The sequence below is a fragment of the Bombina bombina genome, chromosome 7, assembly GCF_027579735.1.
Source record: "Bombina bombina isolate aBomBom1 chromosome 7, aBomBom1.pri, whole genome shotgun sequence".
Lineage (NCBI taxonomy): Eukaryota > Metazoa > Chordata > Amphibia > Anura > Bombinatoridae > Bombina > Bombina bombina.
The window spans coordinates 34,729,831-34,753,074 of record NC_069505.1 but is presented as its reverse complement, the minus strand read 5'-3'; the positions used below and the strand labels follow the sequence as shown (position 1 = coordinate 34,753,074).

At 47.6% G+C, this 23,244-nt stretch overlaps 1 protein-coding gene across 1 annotated transcript in view; it reads right to left on the bottom strand.

Annotated features, from left to right (window-relative positions):
* Nucleotides 1-23,244, bottom strand: part of LOC128665812 (uncharacterized) — a 40,829-nt gene that overhangs the window by 3,181 nt on the left and 14,404 nt on the right. The window contains exons 3-11 of the mRNA XM_053720029.1: nt 14,717-14,872; nt 14,410-14,546; nt 14,196-14,335; nt 8,606-8,794; nt 7,985-8,074; nt 7,546-7,635; nt 6,806-6,928; nt 6,547-6,678; nt 6,351-6,467 (exon numbers count right to left, since the gene is read on the bottom strand). Of these exons, the coding sequence (XP_053576004.1) occupies nt 6,351-6,467; nt 6,547-6,678; nt 6,806-6,928; nt 7,546-7,635; nt 7,985-8,074; nt 8,606-8,794; nt 14,196-14,335; nt 14,410-14,546; nt 14,717-14,872 (1,174 nt within the window). The remainder of the gene's footprint in view (nt 1-6,350; nt 6,468-6,546; nt 6,679-6,805; nt 6,929-7,545; nt 7,636-7,984; nt 8,075-8,605; nt 8,795-14,195; nt 14,336-14,409; nt 14,547-14,716; nt 14,873-23,244) is intronic.

Below are 23,244 nucleotides of genomic sequence, written 5' to 3'. Positions count from 1 at the left end.
TCGTAACCCTCTCAGGAGGCTGCTGTCCAGCAGTCTCATATGCAAAATGTATGATACTCTTCAGCCAAAAAGAAAGTAGACTGACGAAAGTCCTTAGTCGCCTGCATGTAAAACTTTAAAGCACGGACCACATCCAAATTGTGCAGAAGTCGTTCCTTTTGAGAAGAAGGATTAGGACACAAAGAAGGAACAACAATCTCCTGATTAATGTTCTGATCAGAAACAACCTTAGGAAGAAATCCTAATTTAATACGTAAAACTTATCTGAAAGGAAAATAAGATAAGGAGACTCGTACTGCAATGCCGAGAGCTCTGACACTCTACGAGCAGAAGAAATAGCAACAAGAAATACAACTTTCCAAGATAATAACTTAATATCTAAGGAATGCATAGGCTCAAACGGAGCCACTTGAAGAACTTTGAGACAACTAAATTAAGACTCCATGGAGGAGTACCTGGTTTGAACACAGGCCTGATCCTGACCAAGGCCTGACAAAAAGATTGTACATCTGGGACATCCACCAGACGTTTGTGTAACAAAATAGATAAGGTCAAGATTTGACCCTTTAGGGAGCTCGCCGATAAACCCTTCTCCAAACCTTCTTGGAGAAAAGACAAATTCTAGGAATCCTAACTCTACTCCATGAGTAGCCCTTGGATTCACACCAATAGAGATATTTACGCCAAACTTATGGTAAATCCTAGTTACAGGTTTACAAGCCTGAATCATGGTCTCTTTGACCGAGTCAGAAAAACCCCACTTGGACAAAATTAGGCATTCAATCTCCAAGCAGTCAGCTTCAGAGAAACTATATTTGGGTGAAGGAAGGGCCCCTGAATCAGAAGGTCCTTCCTCAACTGAAGTCTCCAAGGGGGTAGAGATGTCATCTCCACCAGGTCTGCATACCAAATCCTGCGAGGCCAGGCCGGAGGTATAAGGATCACTGAGGCCCTCTCCTGTTTGATTCGAGCAATTACCTGAGGGAGAAGAGCAAACGGAGGAAATAGGTATGCTAGACTGAAGTTCCAAGGAACCGCCAGAGCTTCTATCAGTTCCACCTGAGGTCCCTGGACCTCGACTCGTATCTCGGGAGCTTGGCATTCTGTCAAGATGCCATGAGATCCAATTCCGTCTGACCCCACTTGAGAATCAGGTTGGAGAACACTTCCAGATGGAGTTCCCACTCCCCCTGATAAAAGGTCTGCCTGCTCAGGAAATCCGCCTCCCAGTTGTCCACCCCTGGGATGTGGATCGCCGATAGACAAGAGTGGACTTCCGCCCACTGGATTATTTTGGTTGCCTCTGTCATCACTAAGGAACTTCTCGTTCCTCCACGATGATTGATGTAAGCTACTGAAGTTATGTTGTCCGACTAGAACCTGATAAACTGGAGTGAAGCTAACTGGGGCCAGGCCAGAAGGGCATTGAAAATCGCTCTCAGTTCTAGAATGTTTATAGGAAGAACAGACTCTGAGTCCAAACTCCCTGAGCCTTTAGGGAGCCCAAGACAGCTCTCAATCCGAGAAGGCTGGCGTCTGTTGTCACAATCACCCAAGACGGTCTGCGAAAGCAGGTTCCCTGGGAGAGATGATCCAGAGACAACCACCATTGAAGAGAGTCCCTTGTCTCCTGCTCCAGAGCTATCCGAGTCCGCATAATCTCCGATCCATTGCCTGAGCATGTTTAACTGCAGAGGTCTGAGGTAGAACCGAGAAAACGGGATGATGTCCATTGCCGCCACCATCAGCCTGATTAACTCCATGCACTGAGCCACTGACGGCAGAGGAGTGGACTGAAGGACTAGACAAGTATTGATAATCTTTGATTTCCTGACTTCTGTCAGAAAAATCTTCATATACAGCAAATTTATTATGGTTCCCAAGAAGGTGACCCTTGTGTCTGGAACTAGGGAACTCTTTTCCAAATTTACCTTCCACCCGTGAGTTCTCAGGAAAGATAACTAGAATGTCATCCAGATAAGGCGCCACCCCAATTCCCCCATGACCAAAGCACCGCCAACAGAGACCCCAGAACCTTTGTGAAAATTCTGGGAGCAGTGGCCAGACCGAAAGGAAGAGCCACAAACTGGAAGTGCTTGTCCTGGAAGGCAAACCTTAGGAACTTGTAATGATCCCTGTGAATAGGAACATGTAGGTACACGTCCTTTAAATCCACTGTTGTCATAAATTGACCCTCCTGGATCAAGGGAAGAATGGAACGAATACTTTCCATCTTGAAGGACGGAAACCTGAGAAATTTGTTTAGACTCTTGAGGTCTAAAATTGGTCTGAAGGTTCCCTCCTTTTTGGGAACCACAAACAAACAGATTGGAATAAAAACCCTGACCCTGTTCCAGTACTGGAACAGGGACAATCACTCCCAGGGCGGAGAGGTCTCCTACGCAGTGTAAGAACGCCTCTCACTTTGTCTGGTTTGCAGATAATCTTAAGTAGTGGGATTAAAAAATAACACTTTATTTAACAAATATGCTGTAACAAAGAAAATTACCAAAATGGATCATGTTTAAGAAGTGGGTAATCACCATCCACTTCTAAGTGTTCATTTAGATATGATCCAACAAAGTTAAAAACAATTAATAAAAGGGCTGTGTCTGGGTGGCGCTGGTTGCTGTGAATAGGAGTTTTGGCTTGTCTCTCTAGTTTTAACGATTGTTGCAAATAGCGACTTATATTTCAAGTATATACTTCAAGCCCTATATGGTATTGGCTCTGTATGCATAATATGTGCTCCAACATAGTGTACAAGAGATATAGGATATCCAAATACCGGGTATATATTGATTAGACAATCGTTTGTAACATTCCAAATAGATACAAATTAAGCAAACAGACTAATTATTCATGAGTTCTGGTGTTACACAGTGATAGTTGGTGACACATTATATCTGTTTGCATACTGTTGCAAGCCTATCTGAGTGAACGTTGAGCATATTGTGATATTAGTAGCATGCCACATAGCATGCAGATTCACGGAGTGATTATTGGTATGAATGTGATGACTAGATACAGGGTACTTATTTAGCAATCGGCTGACTGGGTTCAATCCCAGCAGTACGCAGGCAGGAGGACGCCTCTGAGCGCATAGTCTGTGTGATGTTTGTGAGTTTTTAAATCCCTGCACATTTCTCTTGCTCATTTTACTTTCACTCTGTCTCCTGTGGTTCAGCAGCAGCGCCTCCAGGGCACACAGCCCTTTTATTAATTGTTTTTAACTTTGTTGGATCATATCTAAATGAACACTTAGAAGTGGATGGTGATTACCCACTTCTTAAAAATGATCCATTTTGGTAATTTTGTTTGTTACAGCATATTTGTTAACTAAAGTGTTATTTTTTAATCCCACTACTTATTATTCTAATAGTGTCCAATTCAGCACTTGGCTTCAATGCCACAAATCCCTTAAATTTTTCTAACATATTAGTTGCAGATAATCTTGAAAGTAGAAACCTGCCTCTGGGAGGAAAACTCTTGAACTCTAGTTTGTATCCCTGGGACACAATCTCTATTGTCCAGGGATCCTGAACATCCTGAACCCAAACCTGAGCGAAGAAGAAAAGTCTGCCCCCTACAAGATCCGATCCCGGATCGGGGGCATGCCCTTCATGCTGTCTTGGATTAAATAGCAGGCTTTTTATATTGCTTTCCCTTAGTCCAAGACTAGTTAGGTCTCCTTGCAGGTTTGGATTGTTCCTGTTTAGAGGAGGAAGAGGAAAAATTTCCTTTGAAATTTCGAAAGGAACAAAAATTACTCTGTCGTCCTTTCTGTTTGTTTCTCTTATCTTATCTCTTATCTTGAGGAAGAAGATGACCCTTACCTCCCGTGATATCAGAGATCATTTCCAATAGACCAGGTCCAAACATTCCTTGTAAGGAATAGCCAGAAGCTTAGAGGAAACATCCGCAGACCAAGGTTTTAACCATAAGGCTCTGCGGGCTAGAATAGAGAAACCCAAAATCTTAGCTCCCAGTTTAATAATTTGAAGGGAAGCGTCCGTAATAAAGGAATTAGCTAGCTTCAGAGCCTTTATCCTGTCTTGAAATTCCTCCAAGGAAGTCTCAGTCCTGAGAGACTCAGACAGTGCATCAAACCAATATGCCACCACACTAGTGACGGTAGCAATGCACGCAGCTGGCTGCCATTGCAGACCCTGGTGAACATAAATATTTTTAAGCAGACCCTCTAACTTCTTGTCCATAGGATCTTTGAAAGCACAACTATCCTCTATGGGAACAGTAGTTCTCTTGGCTAAGGTGGAAACGGCTCCTTCAACCTTAGGAACTGTTTGCCAAGCCTCCTTGAAAGTGTCAGCTATGGGAAACATCTTCTTAAAAATACGAGAGGGAGAAAAGGGTATGCCTGGTCTCCCCCACTCATTAGTAATGATCTCTGAAGCTTGCTTTGGGACTGGAAATACGTCTGAGTAAGAAGGAACCTCAAAATATCTGTCCAATTTACTAGACTTCTTAGGGACAACCACTACTGTGGAGTCAGTCATCAAGAGTATCCAAAACCTCCCTAAGCAACAGGCGGAGGTGTTCTAGTTTAAACCTAAAAGTTACAACCTCAGAGTCCGTCAGAGGCAATAAACTTTCTGAATCTGAGATCTCACCCTCAGATGCTATAGCAGTATCCTCCTCATTGCCTTGGGAGGGTACCTCCGAAATTGCAACAATTGCATCAGAACTTACTGAATGTCTGGTTTTCTTCTTACGTTTGCTCTGTAACAATGGGAAAGCAGACAATGCATCAGAAATTGTAGAAGACATGAGAGAAGCTATGTCTTTTAAAGTAACTCCAGTGGGCGCTAGAGCAGAAGTGCAGGGCACTGCTTGTGTGGGCGGTAACATTTGGGACACTTGGGGAGAAAGCTGAGGCATACCTTGACCCTCATCATTAGACTCTTGGACAGCATCCGCTTTTGAAAAGTTTTGCTCAGAAAAAATCTTTTCCCTATAAGCTAAAGTCCTCTCAATACATGAGGGACAGAAAGGGACAGGTGGTTCCACATTAACATCCAAATATAAGGAGCAAGTGACATCCTCCAATGCTTCTTGGTCCATGCTGTTCACTATGTATGAATTAAAAAAACTTTGTACAGAAAAAACGTTACTGCGCCTTTAAATTTAAACAGGTAACTTTTTTTCCCCTGCTATGTCGCATAGAAAAATAAAGCCAATTAATTTCAGACATCCTTACACCTCAGCAACCCTGCTGAGGTGCTTACCTGACCGCCAACCAGAATTCACTATCCCTCTCTTGTGGAGCTCGAACGATCCGGAACCACAGCAAGAAAATACAAATAAATAGCACTAGAATCACTTGCTTAATATATAATAAACCATGCGGTTCTAGTGACACGCTATTCAGCCGTCTCTGCAACGGAAGCCGTGTCTCTGAGTACTATGCAGTTACAGAAAAGCGCACAAACCCGATAGGCCCGCCCATCGTGGGCGTTACTGTACATTCATCTCCCGACCGGCTTATTTGCTTGTTTAAGCCGTTGGGAGAAATAACCACCATAGCGAATTTAAAATAAAGCTCAACTCCCAGTCCCAGTGCCTGCAGTTATGTCTGTCAAATTACTCTCCATACAAGGAGAGCTTGATGTCCCAAACATAAAGTGCCCCTGTTAAATGAGCCTTCTATGTTTCTTACAGTGTAAATAAAAATGCCCACTTTTCCTCTGAGTTTTTGTCTTTGGCGCCAGAATAAAAAAGCAGCACTTACCTTACATCTGCCTGACAGCAAAGGCAGCTCACAGGCTTGAGAGGTCCTATCCCTCACATCGACCTGTGGAGAAATAAAAGTCTGAGTATATCCACCTCAGGCTATAGAAGATTGGGCAGCATCATAATATGAAAGGCGCAGTGGGAATTATGTCCCACAAGTTCCCATTGCTCTAAAGCCACCAAAGCTCTACTGAAGAGGACTACGGCTACACCCTAGAACAAAGCAGCACAATCTTGCACTACTTTAAAAATAATAAACTCTTGATTGAAGAATCTTATTTAACACCTCACTTTACCACTTCCTATCAATAACATAGGCAAAGAGAATGACTGGAGTGGGAGGGAAGGGAGGAGCTATTTAACAGCTCTGCTGTGTTGCTCTTTGCTTCCTCCTGCTGACCAGGAGGTGAATATCCCATTAGTAATTAAGATGATCCGTGGACTCATCGTGTCATTAAAAAAAATATAAATTAAATAATTTAATAAAATAAAACATTATTAAGAATAATAGATACTGTAAAATATACATATATTATATGAATTATTTAGGATCTTTTAGTACATCTATAATAATTATTCACATTAATTAATATTTATACCTGTAGGAATTCCTCTTTGATCTCCTTGGTCCTCTTAAGTTCTGCATTTAGAACCTGTACAAACTGCTTGGTACGATCCTGTGCTTGAACATTGACAAATCCGGCCTTCTCTAGGAGCTGAAATTAGAATGGAAGGGTGAGAATAAGTGGTCTCTACTCATATACAACACTACACATGAAGTGCCTGTTACATTACCTGCCCATACTCTGATGGTGTATACAGTACATATCCTCTCTGCTTGACATATTCCTGAAAGTCTGGAGACCAGGGATGTTCTCCACAGCAGTAATCTGTTATCAGAAGCTTTCCTCCAGGCTTCAGCCAGGACTGAGAGGTAGAGAGACAAAAGTATGAGGAGTGGGAGTGAGAGTGAGGATGTTAATCAAATGCCTTGTACACTCTATAAAATACACTCTTAATTGTCTCCACTATCCATATTACATCCCTGACTCACATAGAATCTCCTGAAGAGGGCGCCCTTGTCGCTGATGTGCAGGATGGTGTCCCTGCTGTACACAACGTCAAATGACGCTTCTGCGAAGATCCTTCGTGTGGCATCTCCAATTTCAAACTGGACCTGTAAAGAATGAGCTGGTCATGGCCTGGACAACACATGCATTATAATGTGAAAGGAAGATCTAACTTTTATATCACATAATATGAAAGGAGTACACTAAAAATTTAGTTATAAACAAGTGACCTATGTGCATCATTCCCTCTTCCATATCCTGTATCCAAGAGGTTTCTTTTACTGCACCTACCCTAGTGAACTCTTTACCCTGCTCTGAGATTTCTGCCACATTTCAAATATTCCAACTCTTTGTGGAAAACCATCTGTTTAAAGATGCAGACCAAATTTTTCTACTAACTAGTCACCACAATTCCCTACCTATAAACTATTCTACAGGCTCTGTAAACCAACCATACACCTTCCATATCACGCACTAATAATCTCTAACTTGTAAGTTCTGTGGAACAGGGGTCTTCCTGTCTCAATTCCATTGTCATGTCTTATTGTAATGTACTGTACATCCTAATGGCCCTGTATTCAGTGTTTTACAAATAATGCTTCAGAAAATGGTGGCATTTCAGAAAATATAGGAAGACTAGGTAGACAAGAAGAGTAAGTTTATTCTAACAATCTTGTAATGTCTAAGTTTTTGATGGGTTGTATGAAATAGGGTATTTACCCACCAGAGGATTCTTCTCATCTATGGCTCTTTCCATGGCAATTTCCACCATGTTAGACGACAGGTCCATCCCTAGGACTTCCACCCCATACGTCTGAGAGCACAAAAGTGACAGAAAGATGACAAAAAGGTTTAATGGTCAAACAAAAGTCATTTAAAATAAAATTAAGAACACTCCCTGAATTGGCAACATCATACTCTCATATAGTTGTGGGATATTTTAATTTGGTTCACAAGACTCTACTAAGAATAACCAATGGATACAGCTCATACACTTATGTGTTACTTGTTCATTGAAAGTCCACAAATTAAGTAATCTGGACATTTTGTTTAGTCAATAGGACAATATTCAATTTGATGTTATAAGTTCCAAGTAACGCAGATGTAGGTGACCATATTTGAATAGGCAAAATAATCAAGTTATGCAGATGAAGGCAACTAACCTTGGCCATGTAGAAGTCTCCTCCTCCAATGCCACAGCCAACATCAATTACACGCTGACCAGAAAGAAGGTTCAACATGGAGATAAATTCCTGCAGATAAAGTAAAGAGGAGATAAGAGGAACAATAGACACAAATGAGAGGGTAGAGATAGAGGTATTTAAGGCTTGACCAAAATCTCGCTGACTTGGAGAGAAATCACAAAATCTTTGGGATTTTTTTTTAGACCTTGTATTGAAATGTAGAAGTCAGTTGCACATAAATACTACATTGCAACAATCATCAATTTGTGTTTCTAATTCTTTTTTTTATGGGCCTCGCCGTACCAACGAGACTTCTTAGATCATCTCGTCTGAGTGGGGAGGTTTTGAATATCAGATCCAGAGATAAGTAAATAGGGTGATAAAGAGAAACTGATAAGGTGTAAGGGGTGGAATAACAGTGAAGAACTGTAAGGGGGAAAATACATTAGGAGGTGAGGTGTATGGACTGTTCCCTGTATTTACTATTTAAGATTAGATAATGGTCCATCTTACATACCTAAACTGGAGTCATACACTTGCTAAGTTTACTTATTGAGTTCTCAGGTTCCCGTCTCTCTCGCCGCTGCTTCTTCTTCTTACCTTAGTGGTTTCCAGTCCTCCAGTGCTAACAAATCCCTGACCAAATATCTTCTCATATCTGAGGATCCCTTTCCGGGAATATTGATGGTTATCCAGGAACTGCTGGAAAGTCCCATAACCCTGATTAGCTTCAGGAACCCGAGGAACCATTTGCATCAGCCAGCACACCTGGTTTTGGTTCTTCTTTAGCTAAAAACAAGGAATGTTAGAGGTCATTAGAGAGAGATAGAGCGTGAGAAAGAGAGAAAGAGATAAAGAAAGAGAGCAAGAGTGCAAGAGAGAAAGAGAGCGAGAAAAAAAGGAGCGAGAGAAAGAGAGCGAAAAAGAGCGCGAGAGAGAAAGAAAAAGCTCCAATGACCCTAAAGCTGATAAACTTAGCTTAACTACACAGCTGTATACTTATAAGGCCCACACAAAACAGCAAACAGAGGCCTAGATTTGGAGTTTTGTCGGTAACGACCCGAAAAACTAACGCCGGCTTTTTTCTGGCCGCACCATAAAAATAACTCTGGTATTGAGAGTCCACATAAAGGCTGCGTTAGGCTCCAAAAAAGGAGCGTAGAGCATTTTTGACGCAGCTTCAACTCTCGATACCAGAGTTGCTTACGGACGCGGCCAGCCTCAAAAACGTGCTCGTGCACGATTCCCCCATAGGAAACAATGGGGCTGTTTGAGCTGAAAAAAAACCTAACACCTGCAAAAAAGCCGCGTTCAGCTCCTAACGCAGCCCCATTGTTTGCTATGCGGTAACCCTTCCGACGTCTGCACTTAACACTCTAACATGTACCCCGAGTCTAAACACCCCTAACCTTACACTTATTAACCCCTAATCTGCCGCCCCCGCTATCGCTGACCCCTGCATATTATTATTAACCTCTAACCTGCCGCTCCGTAAACCGCCGCTACTTACATTATCCCTTTGTACCCCTGATCTGCTGCCCTAACATCGCCGACCCCTATATTATATTTATTAACCCCTAATCTGCCCCCCACAACGTCGCCTCCACTTATTAACCCCTAATCTGCTGAGCGGACCTGAGCGCTACTATAATAAAGTTATTAACCCATAATCCGCCTCACTAACCCTATCATAAATAGTATTAACCCCTAATCTGCCCTCCCTAACATCGCCGACACCTAACTTCAATTATTAACCCCTAATCTGCCGACCGAATCTCGACGCTATTCTAATAAATGGATTAACCCCTAAAGCTAAGTCTAACCCTAATACTAACACCCCCCTAAGTTAAATATAATTTAAATCTAATGAAATTAATTAACTCTTATTAAATAAATTATTCCTATTTAAAGATAAATACTTACCTGTAAAATAAATCCTAATATAGCTACAATATAAATTATAATTATATTATAGCTATTTTAGGATTTATATTTATTTTACAGGTAACTTTGTATTTATTTTAACCAGGTACAATAGCTATTAAATAGTTAAGAACTATTTAATAGCTAAAATAGTTAAAACAATTACAAATTTACCTGTAAAAGAAATCCTAACCTAAGTTACAAATAAACCTAACACTAGACTATCAATAAATTAATTAAATAAACTACCTACAATTACCTACAATTAACCTAACACTACACTATCAATAAATTAATTAAATACAATTGCTACAAATAAATACAATTAAATAAACTAGCTAAAGTACAAAAAATAAAAAAGAACTAAGTTACAAAAAATAAAAAAATATTTACAAACATAAGAAAAATATTACAACAATTTTAAACTAATTACACCTACTCTAAGCCCCCTAATAAAATAACAAAGCCCCCCAAAATAAAAAAATGCCCTACCCTATTCTAAATTAGTAAAGTTCAAAGCTCTTTTACCTTACCAGCCCTGAACAGGGCCCTTTGCGGGGCATGCCCCAAGAAATACAGCTCTTTTGCCTGTAAAAAAAAACATACAATACCCAAGCCCCCCAACATTACAACCCACCACCCACATACCCCTAATCTAACCCAAACCCCCCTTAAATAAACCTAACACTAAGCCCCTGAAGATCATCCTACCTTGTCTTCACCATACCAGGTTCACCGATCGGTCCAGAAGAGCTCCTCCAATGTCCTGATCCAAGCCCAAGCGGGGGGCTGAAGAGGTCCATGATCCGGCTGAAGTCTTCATCCAAGCGGGGCAGAAGAGTTCTTCCATCCGATTGAAGTCTTCATCCAAGCGGCATCCATCCGGAGCGAAGCGGCAGCATCCTGAAGACCTCCACCGCGGAACATCCATCCTGGCCGACGACTGAACGACGAATGACGGTTCCTTTAAATGACGTCATCCAAGATGGCGTCCCTCGAATTCCGATTGGCTGATAGGATTCTATCAGCCAATCGGAATTAAGGTAGGAATATTCTGATTGGCTGATGGAATCAGCCAATCAGAATCAAGTTCAATCCGATTGGCTGATCCAATCAGCCAATCAGATTGAGCTTGCATTCTATTGGCTGATCGGAACAGCCAATAGAATGCGAGCTCAATCTGATTGGCTGATCGGATCAGCCAATCGGATTGAACTTGATTCTGATTGGCTGATTCCATCAGCCAATCAGAATATTCCTACCTTAATTCCGATTGGCTGATAGAATCCTATCAGCCAATCGGAATTTGAGGGACGCCATCTTGGATGACGTCATTTAAAGGAACCGTCATTCGTCGTTCAGTCGTCGGCCAGGATGGATGTTCCGCGGTGGAGGTCTTCAGGATGCTGCCGCTTCGCTCCGGATGGATGCCGCTTGGATGAAGACTTCAATCGGATGGAAGAACTCTTCTGCCCCGCTTGGATGAAGACTTCAGCCGGATCATGGACCTCTTCAGCCCCCCGCTTGGGCTTGGATCAGGACATCGGAGGAGCTCTTCTGGACCGATCGGTGAACCTGGTATGGTGAAGACAAGGTAGGATGATCTTCAGGGGCTTAGTGTTAGGTTTATTTAAGGGGGGTTTGGGTTAGATTAGGGGTATGTGGGTGGTGGGTTGTAATGTTGGGGGGCTTGGGTATTGTATGTTTTTTTTTACAGGCAAAAGAGCTGTATTTCTTGGGGCATGCCCCGCAAAGGGCCCTGTTCAGGGCTGGTAAGGTAAAAGAGCTTTGAACTTTACTAATTTAGAATAGGGTAGGGCATTTTTTTATTTTGGGGGGCTTTGTTATTTTATTAGGGGGCTTAGAGTAGGTGTAATTAGTTTAAAATTGTTGTAATATTTTTCTTATGTTTGTAAATATTTTTTTATTTTTTGTAACTTAGTTCTTTTTTATTTTTTGTACTTTAGCTAGTTTATTTAATTGTATTTATTTGTAGCAATTGTATTTAATTAATTTATTGATAGTGTAGTGTTAGGTTAATTGTAGGTAATTGTAGGTAGTTTATTTAATTAATTTATTGATAGTCTAGTGTTAGGTTTATTTGTAACTTAGGTTAGGATTTCTTTTACAGGTAAATTTGTAATTATTTTAACTATTTTAGCTATTAAATAGTTCTTAACTATTTAATAGCTATTGTACCTGGTTAAAATAAATACAAAGTTACCTGTAAAATAAATATAAATCCTAAAATAGCTATAATATAATTATAATTTATATTGTAGCTATATTAGGATTTATTTTACAGGTAAGTATTTATCTTTAAATAGGAATAATTTATTTAATAAGAGTTAATTAATTTCGTTAGATTTAAATTATATTTAACTTAGGGGGGTGTTAGTATTAGGGTTAGACTTAGCTTTAGGGGTTAATCCATTTATTAGAATAGCGGCGAGATTCGGTCGGCAGATTAGGGGTTAATAATAGAAGTTAGGTGTCGGCGATGTTAGGGAGGGCAGATTAGGGGTTAATACTATTTATGATAGGGTTAGTGAGGCGGATTAGGGGTTAATAACTTTATTATAGTAGCGCTCAGGTCCGCTCGGCAGATTAGGGGTTAATAAGTGTAGGCAGGTGGAGGCGACGTTGAGGGGGGCAGATTAGGGGTTAATAAATATAATATAGGGGTCGGCGGTGTTAGGGGCAGCAGATTAGGGGTACATAAGTATAACGTAGGTGGCGGTCGGCAGATTAGGGGTTAAAAAAAATTTTTAGAGTGTCGGCGATGTGGGGGGACCTCGGTTTAGGGGTGCATAGGTAGTTTATGGGTGTTAGTGTACTTTAGAGCACAGTAGTTAAGAGCTTTATAAACCGGCGTTAGCCAGAAAGCTCTTAACTACTGACTTTTTTCCTGCGGCTGGAGTTTTGTCGTTAGATGTCTAACGCTCACTTCAGAAACGACTCTAAATACCGGAGTTAGAAAAATCCCATTGAAAAGATAGGATACGCAATTGACGTAAGGGGATCTGCGGTATGGAAAAGTCGCGGCTGGAAAGTGAGCGTTAGACCCTATTTTGAGTGACTCCAAATACCGGCGGTAGCCTAAAACCAGCGTTAGGAGCCTCTAACGCTGGTTTTCACGGCTAACGCCAAACTCTAAATCTAGGCCACAGAACGGGAGAAAATATAGAAACCAGCCAGAGCTCCAAACACTCTGCACCCTGCTCCCTTCTCTCACATGTAAGAGAGAGGGGAGAAAAAAGAAAGAGAAAAAAAAAGAGAGAGAGACTGCTGGAAGGTCCCATAACCCTGATTAGCTTCAGGAACCCGAGGAACCATTTGTATCAGCCAGCACACCTGGTTTTGGTTCTTCTTTAGCTAAACACAAGGAATGTGAGAGTCCATTAGTAACAGAGAGAGAGAGAGAGAAAGAAAGAAAGAGAGAGAGAGAAAGAGAGAAAGAGAAAAAGAGAGAGAGAGAGAGAGAGAGAGAGAGAGAGAGAGAGAGAGAGAGAGAGAGAGAGAGAGAGAGAGAGAGAGAGAGAGAGAGAGAGAGAGAGAGAGAGAGAAAAAGAGAGAAAAAGAGAGAGAGAGAGAGAGAACGAAAGAAAGAAAGAAAGAAAGAGAGAGAGAGAGAGAGAAAAAGATAGATGGAGATATAGAGAGATAAAGAGACATAGGGGCCAATTTATCAACCCTCTGTCGGACATGATCCGATCAGCAGATCACGTCTGACAGACATCGCTGAATGCAGAGAGCAATACGCTCTCCGCATTCAGCATTGCACCAGTCGTTCTTGTGAACTGCTGGTGCAACGCCACCCCCTGCAGATTCGCGGCCAATCAGCAGGGGGTGTCAATCAACCCGATCGTATTCGGTCGGGTTGATTTCCTGCGATGTCTGTCCGCCTCCTCAGAGCAGGCAGACAGGTTATAGAGCAGCAGTCTATAAACCGCTGCTTCATAACTGGTGTTTCCAGGCTCGCCAGAAACACGGGCCTTCAAGCTCCATACAGAGCTTGATAAATAGGCCTAATTGAGAGAGATAAAGAGAGACATAGAGACAGAGATCAACATATAGAGAGGGATAGAGATCAACACAAGGTACGTAACAAGTTATTCGAGCCAGTGAGACAAAAATTGGTTTAACCCTATGATAACTACACTTTCTACAAAATCATGACCTTTAAAACTTCCATATTTTTAATATAACCAGGTTTTGTTGCGTAATTTGAGGAAGTGAAGGTATGTATTTAACAAGGCACACTTACCTTTATATATGTCTGCACAGACTTGGACATAACTATCTCAAAGCCTTGGTCTCCTGAGGTTGATTTAACAGACGTCAGAAGGTGGTTATACTGCGCGGGGCTGCGGTATACCGTGGGGTTAAATGTCCGCTGAGCATCACCTGCAATATTACACATTGTGTAAATAAACATGTATGCACAACATAAGCCAAGCGCAATAAATACAGACACGAACCAGACTGGAAGAAACAAGACTCCCTGAAGAACAGATAACCCCCAGGACGCAGCCATCCCAGCATCCTTTGCGTCACTTCCACTAGTTCTTTGTCAGTCAAGTACATGAACAGCCAGTTGGAAAAGATGAAGTCAAAACTGTTGGGAAATAAATTAGCTTTACTGAGATGCTCTCTTGGCATGATAGCATAACCCCCACTGAATATCTCTATGACCTCATTTTTATGTAAAGTGGATATCGTATTTTTAATGTTTTTAATATTTGACATCAAAATGAAGACGGTATGTGATGTCATAGGATGACTCACCTCTGCCTGGGCAGTGTCAGCTTTGTGACATCTGCTTGCAAGAAAGTGATGTTCCCGCGAAAACCGTTATCCTGCTGGTTCTTCTCAATAAAGTTTTGCATGAAGTCCACTGCAGTCACATGACTGGCTAGCTTAGCGAGATTACCTGTGAAACGACTGATGTCACAGAAGAGAGAATGTCAGATAATAAACAGGGACATTTATATATCACATTAATGGATTCTTTAATGTGTTATCACAGATGAACAGTAAAGCACATAACTCTGAGAACATGGTGACTTATTTTCATACTGGGTTTTAGTTCTCATAATTACCGAGCTATTTATCTGTATAGCGCTGTAACACTACATAGTACCGAGCTATTTATCTGTATAGCGCTGTAACACTACATAGTACCGAATAATTTATCTGTATAGCGCTGTAACACTACATAGTACTGAGTTATTTATCTGTATAGCACTGTAACACTCTCTCTGGCTGTCTCTCTCTCTCTCTCTCTCTGGCTGTCTCTTTCTCTCTGGCTGGCTGTCTCTTTCTCTCTCTCTGGCTGTCTCTCTCTCTCTGGCTGTCTCTCTCTGGCTGGCTGTCTCTCTCTCTCTCTCTCGCTGGCTGTCTCTCTCTCTTTGGCTGGCTGACTGTCTCTCTCGCTCTCTGGCTGGCTGGCCGTCTCTCTCTCTCTCTCTGGCTGGCCATCTCTCTCTCTCTCTGGCTGGACGTCTCTCTCTCTGGCTGGCTGGCCGTCTCTCTCTCTGGCTGGCTGGCCGTCTCTCTCTCTGGCTGGCTGGCCGTCTCTCTCTCTGGCTGGCTGGCCATCTCTCTCTCTCTGGCTGGCTGGCCATCTCTCTCTCTCTGGCTGGCTGGCCATCTCTCTCTCTCTGGCTGGCTGGCCATCTCTCTCTCTCTGGCTGGCTGGCCATCTCTCTCTCTCTCTGGCTGGCTGGCCATCTCTCTCTCTCTCTGGCCGTCTCTCTCTCTCTGTCTCTGGCTGTCTCTCTCTCTCTGTCTCTGGCTGTCTCTCTCTCTCTGTCTCTGGCTGTCTCTCTCTCTCTGTCTCTGGCTGTCTCTCTCTCTCTCTCGCTGGCTGGCTCTTTCTCTCTGGCTGGCTGGCTCTCTCTCTCTCTCTCTGGCTGGCATTCTCTCTCTCTTTAGCTGGCCATCTCTCTCTCTAGCTGACCATCTCTCTCTCTCTCTCTAGCTGACCATCTCTTTCTCTCTGGCTGGCCGTCTCTTTCTCTCTGGATGGCCGTCTCTCTCTCTCTGGATGGCCGTCTCTCTCTCTCTGGATGGCCGTCTCTCTCTCTCTGGATGGCCGTCTCTCTCTCTCTGGATGGCCGTCTCTCTCTCTCTGGATGGCCGTCTCTCTCTCTCTGGATGGCCGTCTCTCTCTCTCTGGATGGCCGTCTCTCTCTCTCTCTGGATGGCCGTCTCTCTCTCTCTCTGGCTGGCCGTCTCTCTCTCTCTCTGGCTGGCCGTCTCTCTCTCTCTCTGGCTGGCCGTCTCTCTCTCTCTCTGGCTGGCCGTCTCTCTCTCTCTCTGGCTGGCCGTCTCTCTCTCTCTCTGGCTGGCCGTCTCTCTCTCTCTCTGGCTGGCCGTCTCTCTCTCTCTCTGGCTGGCCGTCTCTCTCTCTCTCTGGCTGGCCGTCTCTCTCTCTCTCTGGCTGGCCGTCTCTCTCTCTCTCTGGCTGGCCGTCTCTCTCTCTCTCTGGCTGGCCGTCTCTCTCTCTCTGGCTGGCCGTCTCTCTCTCTCTCTGGCTGGCCGTCTCTCTCTCTCTCTGGCTGGCCGTCTCTCTCTCTCTCTGGCTGGCCGTCTCTCTCTCTCTCTGGCTGACCGTCTCTCTCTCTCTCTGGCTGGCCGTCTCTCTCTCTCTCTGGCTGGCCGTCTCTCTCTCTCTCTGGCTGGCCGTCTCTCTCTCTCTCTGGCTGGCCGTCTCTCTCTCTCTGGCTGGCCGTCTCTCTCTCTCTGGCTGGCCGTCTCTCTCTCTCTGGCTGGCTGTCTCTCTCTGGCTGGCCGTCTCTCTCTGGCTGGCCGTCTCTCTCTGGCTGGCCGTCTCTCTCTCTCTCTCTGGTTGGCTGTCTCTCTCTCTCTGGCTGGCGTCTCTCTCTCTCTGGCTGGCGTCTCTCTCTCTCTCTCTTTAGCTGGCCATCTCTCTCTCTTTAGCTGGCCATCTCTCTCTCTCTCTCTTTGGCTGGCCGTCTCTCTCTCTTTGGCTGGCCGTCTCTCTCTCTTTGGCTGGCCGTCTCTCTCTCTTTGGCTGGCCGTCTCTCTCTCTTTGGCTGGCCGTCTCTCTCTCTTTGGCTGGCCGTCTCTCTCTCTCTCTCTCTAGCTGACCGTCTCTCTCTCTCTAGCTGGCCGTCTCTCTCTCTCTGGATGGCCGTCTCTCTCTCTCTGGATGGCCGTCTCTCTCTCTCTGGATGGCCGTCTCTCTCTCTCTCTGGATGGCCGTCTCTCTCTCTCTGGATGGCCGTCTCTCTCTCTCTGGATGGCCGTCTCTCTCTCTCTGGATGGCCGTCTCTCTCTCTCTGGATGGCCGTCTCTCTCTCTCTGGATGGCCGTCTCTCTCTCTCTGGCTGGTCGTCTCTCTCTCTCTGGCTGGTCGTCTCTCTCTCTCTGGCTGGTCGTCTCTCTCTCTCTGGCTGGTCGTCTCTCTCTCTCTGGCTGGTCGTCTCTCTCTCTGGCTGGTCGTCTCTCTCTGGCTGGCCGCCTCTCTTTCTCTGGCTGGCCGCCTCTCTCTCTCTGGCTGGCCGCCTCTCTCTCTCTCTCTGGCTGGCCGCCTCTCTCTCCCTCTGGCTGGCCGTCTCTCTCTCTCTCTCTGGCAGGCCGTCTCTCTCTGGCTGGCCGCCTCTCTCTCTCTGGCTGGCTGGCCGCCTCTCTCTCCCTCTGGCTGGCCGTCTCTCTCTCTCTCTCTGGCAGGCCGTCTCTCTCTGGCTGGCCGCCTCTCTCTCTCTGGCTGGCCGCCTCTCTCTCTCTCTCTGGCTGGCCGTCTCTCTCTCCCTCTGGCTGGCCGTCTCTCTCTCTCTCTCTGGCAGGCCGTCTCTCTCTGGCTGGCCGCCTCTCTCTCTCTGGCTGGCCGCCTCTCTCTCTCTCTCTGGCTGGCCGTCTCTCTCTCCCTCTGGCTGGCCGTCTCTCTCTCTCTCTCTGGCAGGCCGTCTCTCTCTGGCTGGCCGCCTCTCTCTCTCTGGCTGGCCGCCTCTCTCTCTCTCTCTGGCTGGCCGCCTCTCTCTCTCTCTCTGGCTGGCCGCCTCTCTCTCTCTCTCTGGCTGGCCGCCTCTCTCTCTCTCTCTGGCTGGCCGCCTCTCTCTCTCTCTCTGGCTGGCCGCCTCTCTCTCTCTCTCTGGCTGGCCGCCTCTCTCTCCCTCTCTGGCTGGCCGCCTCTCTCTCCCTCTCTGGCTGGCCGCCTCTCTCTCCCTCTGGCTGGCCGTCTCTCTCTCTCTCTCTGGCAGGCCGTCTCTCTCTGGCTGGCCGTCTCTCTCTGGCTGGCCGTCTCTCTCTCTCTCTCTCTGGCTGGCCGTCTCTCTCTCTCTCTCTCTGGCTGGCGTCTCTCTCTCTCTCTCTGGCTGGCGTCGCTCTCTCTCTCTCTGGCTGGCGTCGCTCTCTCTCTCTCTGGCTGGCGTCGCTCTCTCTCTCTCTGGCTGGCGTCGCTCTCTCTCTGGCTGGCCATCTCTCTCTCTCTAGCTGGCCGTCTCTCTCTCTCTGGCTGGCCGTCTCTCTCTCTCTGGCTGGCCGTCTCTCTCTCTCTGGCTGGCCGTCTCTCTCTCTCTGGCTGGCCGTCTCTCTCTCTCTGGCTGGCCGTCTCTCTCTCTCTTTAGCTGGCCATCTCTCTCTCTTTAGCTGGCCATCTCTCTCTCTTTAGCTGGCCATCTCTCTCTCTCTCTTTAGCTGGCCATCTCTCTCTCTCTCTCTCTCTAGCTGACCATCTCTCTCTCTCTAGCTGGCAGTCTCTCTTTCTCTCTAGCTGGCCGTCTCTCTCTCTCTCTAGCTGGCCGTCTCTCTCTCTCTCTAGCTGGCCGTCTCTCTCTCTCTCTCTGGCTGGCCGTCTCTCTCTCTCTCTGGCTGGCGTCTCTCTCTCTCTGGCTGGCGTCTCTCTCTCTCTGGCTGGCCATCTCTCTCTCTCTAGCTGGCCGTCTCTCTCTCTCTAGCTGGCCGTCTCTCTCTCTCTGGCTGGCCGTCTCTCTCTCTCTGGCTGGCCGTCTCTCTCTCTCTGGCTGGCCGCCTCTCTCTCTCTCTCTGGCTGGCCGTCTCTCTCTCCCTCTGGCTGGCCGTCTCTCTCTCTCTCTCTGGCAGGCCGTCTCTCTCTGGCTGGCCGCCTCTCTCTCTCTGGCTGGCCGCCTCTCTCTCTCTCTCTGGCTGGCCGCCTCTCTCTCTCTCTCTGGCTGGCCGCCTCTCTCTCTCTCTCTGGCTGGCCGCCTCTCTCTCTCTCTCTGGCTGGCCGCCTCTCTCTCTCTCTCTGGCTGGCCGCCTCTCTCTCTCTCTCTAGCTGGCCATCTCTCTCTCTTTAGCTGGCCATCTCTCTCTCTTTAGCTGGCCATCTCTCTCTCTCTTTAGCTGGCCATCTCTCTCTCTCTCTCTCTCTAGCTGACCATCTCTCTCTCTCTAGCTGGCCGTCTCTCTTTCTCTCTAGCTGGCCGTCTCTCTCTCTCTCTAGCTGGCCGTCTCTCTCTCTCTCTAGCTGGCCGTCTCTCTCTCTCTCTCTGGCTGGCCGTCTCTCTCTCTCTCTGGCTGGCGTCTCTCTCTCTCTCTGGCTGGCGTCTCTCTCTCTCTCTGGCTGGCCGTCTCTCTCTCTCTAGCTGGCCGTCTCTCTCTCTCTAGCTGGCCGTCTCTCTCTCTCTAGCTGGCCGTCTCTCTCTCTCTGGCTGGCCGTCTCTCTCTCTCTGGCTGGCCGTCTCTCTCTCTCTGGCTGGCCGTCTCTCTCTCTCTGGCTGGCCGCCTCTCTCTCCCTCTGGCTGGCCGTCTCTCTCTGGCTGGCCGTCTCTCTCTGGCTGGCCGTCTCTCTCTGGCTGGCCGTCTCTCTCTCTCTCTCTCTGGCTGGGCGTCGCTCTCTCTCTCTCTCTGGCTGGCGTCGCTCTCTCTCTCTCTGGCTGGCGTCGCTCTCTCTCTCTCTGGCTGGCGTCGCTCTCTCTCTCTCTGGCTGGCGTCGCTCTCTCTCTCTCTGGCTGGCGTCGCTCTCTCTCTCTCTGGCTGGCGTCGCTCTCTCTCTCTCTGGCTGGCGTCGCTCTCTCTCTGGCTGGCCATCTCTCTCTCTCTAGCTGGCCGTCTCTCTCTCTCTGGCTGGCCGTCTCTCTCTCTCTGGCTGGCCGTCTCTCTCTCTCTGGCTGGCCGTCTCTCTCTCTCTGGCTGGCCGTCTCTCTCTCTCTCTAGCTGGCCATCTCTCTCTCTCTCTAGCTGGCCATCTCTCTCTCTCTCTAGCTGGCCATCTCTCTCTCTCTCTCTAGCTGGCCATCTCTCTCTCTCTAGCTGGCCATCTCTCTCTCTCTAGCTGGCCATCTCTCTCTCTCTCTAGCTGGCCGTCTCTCTCTCTCTAGCTGGCCATCTCTCTCTCTCTAGCTGGCCATCTCTCTCTCTCTAGCTGGCCATCTCTCTCTCTCTAGCTGGCCATCTCTCTCTCTCTCTAGCTGGCCATCTCTCTCTCTCTCTAGCTGGCCATCTCTCTCTCTCTAGCTGGCCATCTCTCTCTCTCTAGCTGGCCATCTCTCTCTCTCTCTAGCTGGCCGTCTCTCTCTCTCTCTCTCTCTGGCTGGCCATCTCTCTCTCTCTCTCTCTCTCTCTCTCTCTGGCTAGCCGTCTCTCTCTCTCCCTCTCTCTGGCTGTCTCTCTCTGGCTGTCTCTCTCTCTGGCTGTCTCTCTCTCTGGCTGTCTCTCTCTCTGGCTGTCTCTCTCTCTGGCTGTCTCTCTCTCTGGCTGTCTCTCTCTCTCTGGCTGGCCGTCTCTCTCTCTCTCTCTCGCTGGCCATCTCTCTCTCTCTCTCTCTGGCTGGCCGTTTCTCTCTCTCTCTCTCTGGCTGGCTGTCTCTCTCTCTGGCTGTCTCTCTCGCTGGCCGTCTCTCTCTCTCTCTGGCTGGCCGTTTCTCTCTCTCTCTCTCTGGCTGGCCATCTCTCTCTCTCTCTGGCTGGCCGTCTCTCTCTCTCTCTGGCTGGCCGTCTCTCTCTCTCTCTGGCTGGCCGTCTCTCTCTCTCTCTGGCTGGCCGTCTCTCTCTCTCTCTGGCTGGCCGTCTCTCTCTCTCTCTAGCTGGCCGTCTCTCTCTCTCTCTAGCTGGCCGTCTCTCTCTCTCTCTAGCTGGCCGTCTCTCTCTCTCTCTCTCTCTGGCTGGCCATCTCTCTCTCTCTCTCTCTCTGGCTGGCCGTCTCTCTCTCTCTCTCTCTCTGGCTGTCTCTCTCTGGCTGTCTCTCTCTCTCTCTGGCTGGCCGTCTCTCTCTCTCTCTGGCTGGCCGTCTCTCTCTCTCTCTAGCTGGCCATCTCTCTCTCTCTCTCTAGCTGGCCATCTCTCTCTCTCTCTCTAGCTGGCCATCTCTCTCTCTCTCTCTAGCTGGCCATCTCTCTCTCTCTCTAGCTGGCCATCTCTCTCTCTCTCTAGCTGGCCATCTCTCTCTCTCTAGCTGGCCATCTCTCTCTCTCTCTAGCTGGCCATCTCTCTCTCTCTCTAGCTGGCCATCTCTCTCTCTCTCTAGCTGGCCATCTCTCTCTCTCTCTCTAGCTGGCCATCTCTCTCTCTCTCTAGCTGGCCATCTCTCTCTCTCTCTAGCTGGCCATCTCTCTCTCTCTCTAGCTGGCCATCTCTCTCTCTCTCTCTAGCTGGCCATCTCTCTCTCTCTCTCTAGCTGGCCATCTCTATCTCTCTAGCTGGCCATCTCTATCTCTCTAGCTGGCCATCTCTATCTCTCTAGCTGGCCATCTCTCTCTCTCTAGCTGGCCATCTCTCTCTCTCTCTAGCTGGCCATCTCTCTCTCTCTCTAGCTGGCCATCTCTCTCTCTCTCTAGCTGGCCATCTCTCTCTCTCTCTCTAGCTGGCCATCTCTCTCTCTCTCTAGCTGGCCATCTCTCTCTCTCTCTAGCTGGCCATCTCTCTCTCTCTCTAGCTGGCCGTCTCTCTCTCTCTCTCTCTCTGGCTGGCCATCTCTCTCTCTCTCTGGCTGGCCATCTCTCTCTCTCTCTCTCTCTGGCTGGCCGTCTCTCTCTCTCTCTCTCTCTGGCTGTCTCTCTCTGGCTGTCTCTCTCTCTCTCTGGCTGGCCGTCTCTCTCTCTCTCTCTGGCTAGCCATCTCTCTCTCTCTCTCTCTGGCTGGCCATCTCTCTCTCTCTCTCTCTCTCTCTGGCTGGCCGTCTCTCTCTCTCTCTGGCTGGCCGTCTCTCTCTGGCTGGCCGTCTCTCTCTGGCTGGCCGTCTCTCTCTCTCTCTGGCTGTCTCTCTCTCTCTCTGGCTGGCTGTCTCTTTCTCTCTCTCTGGCTGGCTGTCTCTTTCTCTCTCTCTGGCTGGCTGTCTTTTTCTCTCTCTCTGGCTGGCTGTCTTTTTCTCTCTCTCTGGCTGGCTGTCTTTTTCTCTCTCTCCGGCTGTCTTTTTCTCTCTCTCTGGCTGGCTGTCTCTCTCTCTCTCTGGCTGGCTGGCTGGCTGGCTCTCTTTCTCTCTCTCTCTGGCTGACTCTCTCTCTCAGGCTGTCTCTCTCTCTCTCTCTCTCTGGCTGGCTCACTGTCTCTCTCTCTCTGGCCGTCTTTCTCTCTCTCTCTCTCTGGCTGGCTCACTGTCTCTCTCTGGCCGTCTTTCTCTCTCTCTCTCTGGCTGGCTGGCTGTCTCTCTCTCTCTCTGGCTGGCCGTCTCTCTCTCTCTCTCTGGCTGACTGGCTGTCTCTCTCTCTCTGGCTGGCTGGCTCTCTCTCTCTCTGGCTGGCCGTCTCTCTCTCTCTCTGGCTGGCCGTCTCTCTCTCTCTCTGGCTGGCCGTCTCTCTCTCTCTCTGGCTGGCCGTCTCTCTCTCTCTCTGGCTGGCCGTCTCTCTCTCTCTCTGGCTGGCCATCTCTCTCTCTCTCTGGCTGGCCATCTCTCTCTCTCTCTGGCTGGCCATCTCTCTCTCTCTCTGGCTGGCCATCTCTCTCTCTCTCTCTGGCTGGCCATCTCTCTCTCTCTCTCTGGCTGGCCATCTCTCTCTCTCTGGCTGGCCATCTCTCTCTCTCTGGCTGGCCATCTCTCTCTCTCTGGCTGGCCATCTCTCTCTCTCTGGCTGGCCATCTCTCTCTCTCTGGCTGGCCATCTCTCTCTCTCTCTGGCCGTCTCTCTCTCTCTCTCTCTCTCTGGCTGGCCGTCTCTCTCTCTCTCTCTCTGGCTGGCCGTCTCTCTCTCTCTCTCTCTGGCTGGCCGTCTCTCTCTCTCTCTCTGGCTGGCCCTCTCTCTCTCTCTCTCTCTCTGGCTGGCCGTCTCTCTCTCTGGCTGGACGTCTCTCTCTCTGGCTGGACGTCTCTCTCTCTCTCTCTGGCTGGACGTCTCTCTCTCTCTCTCTGGCTGGACGTCTCTCTCTCTCTCTCTGGCTGGACGTCTCTCTCTCTCTC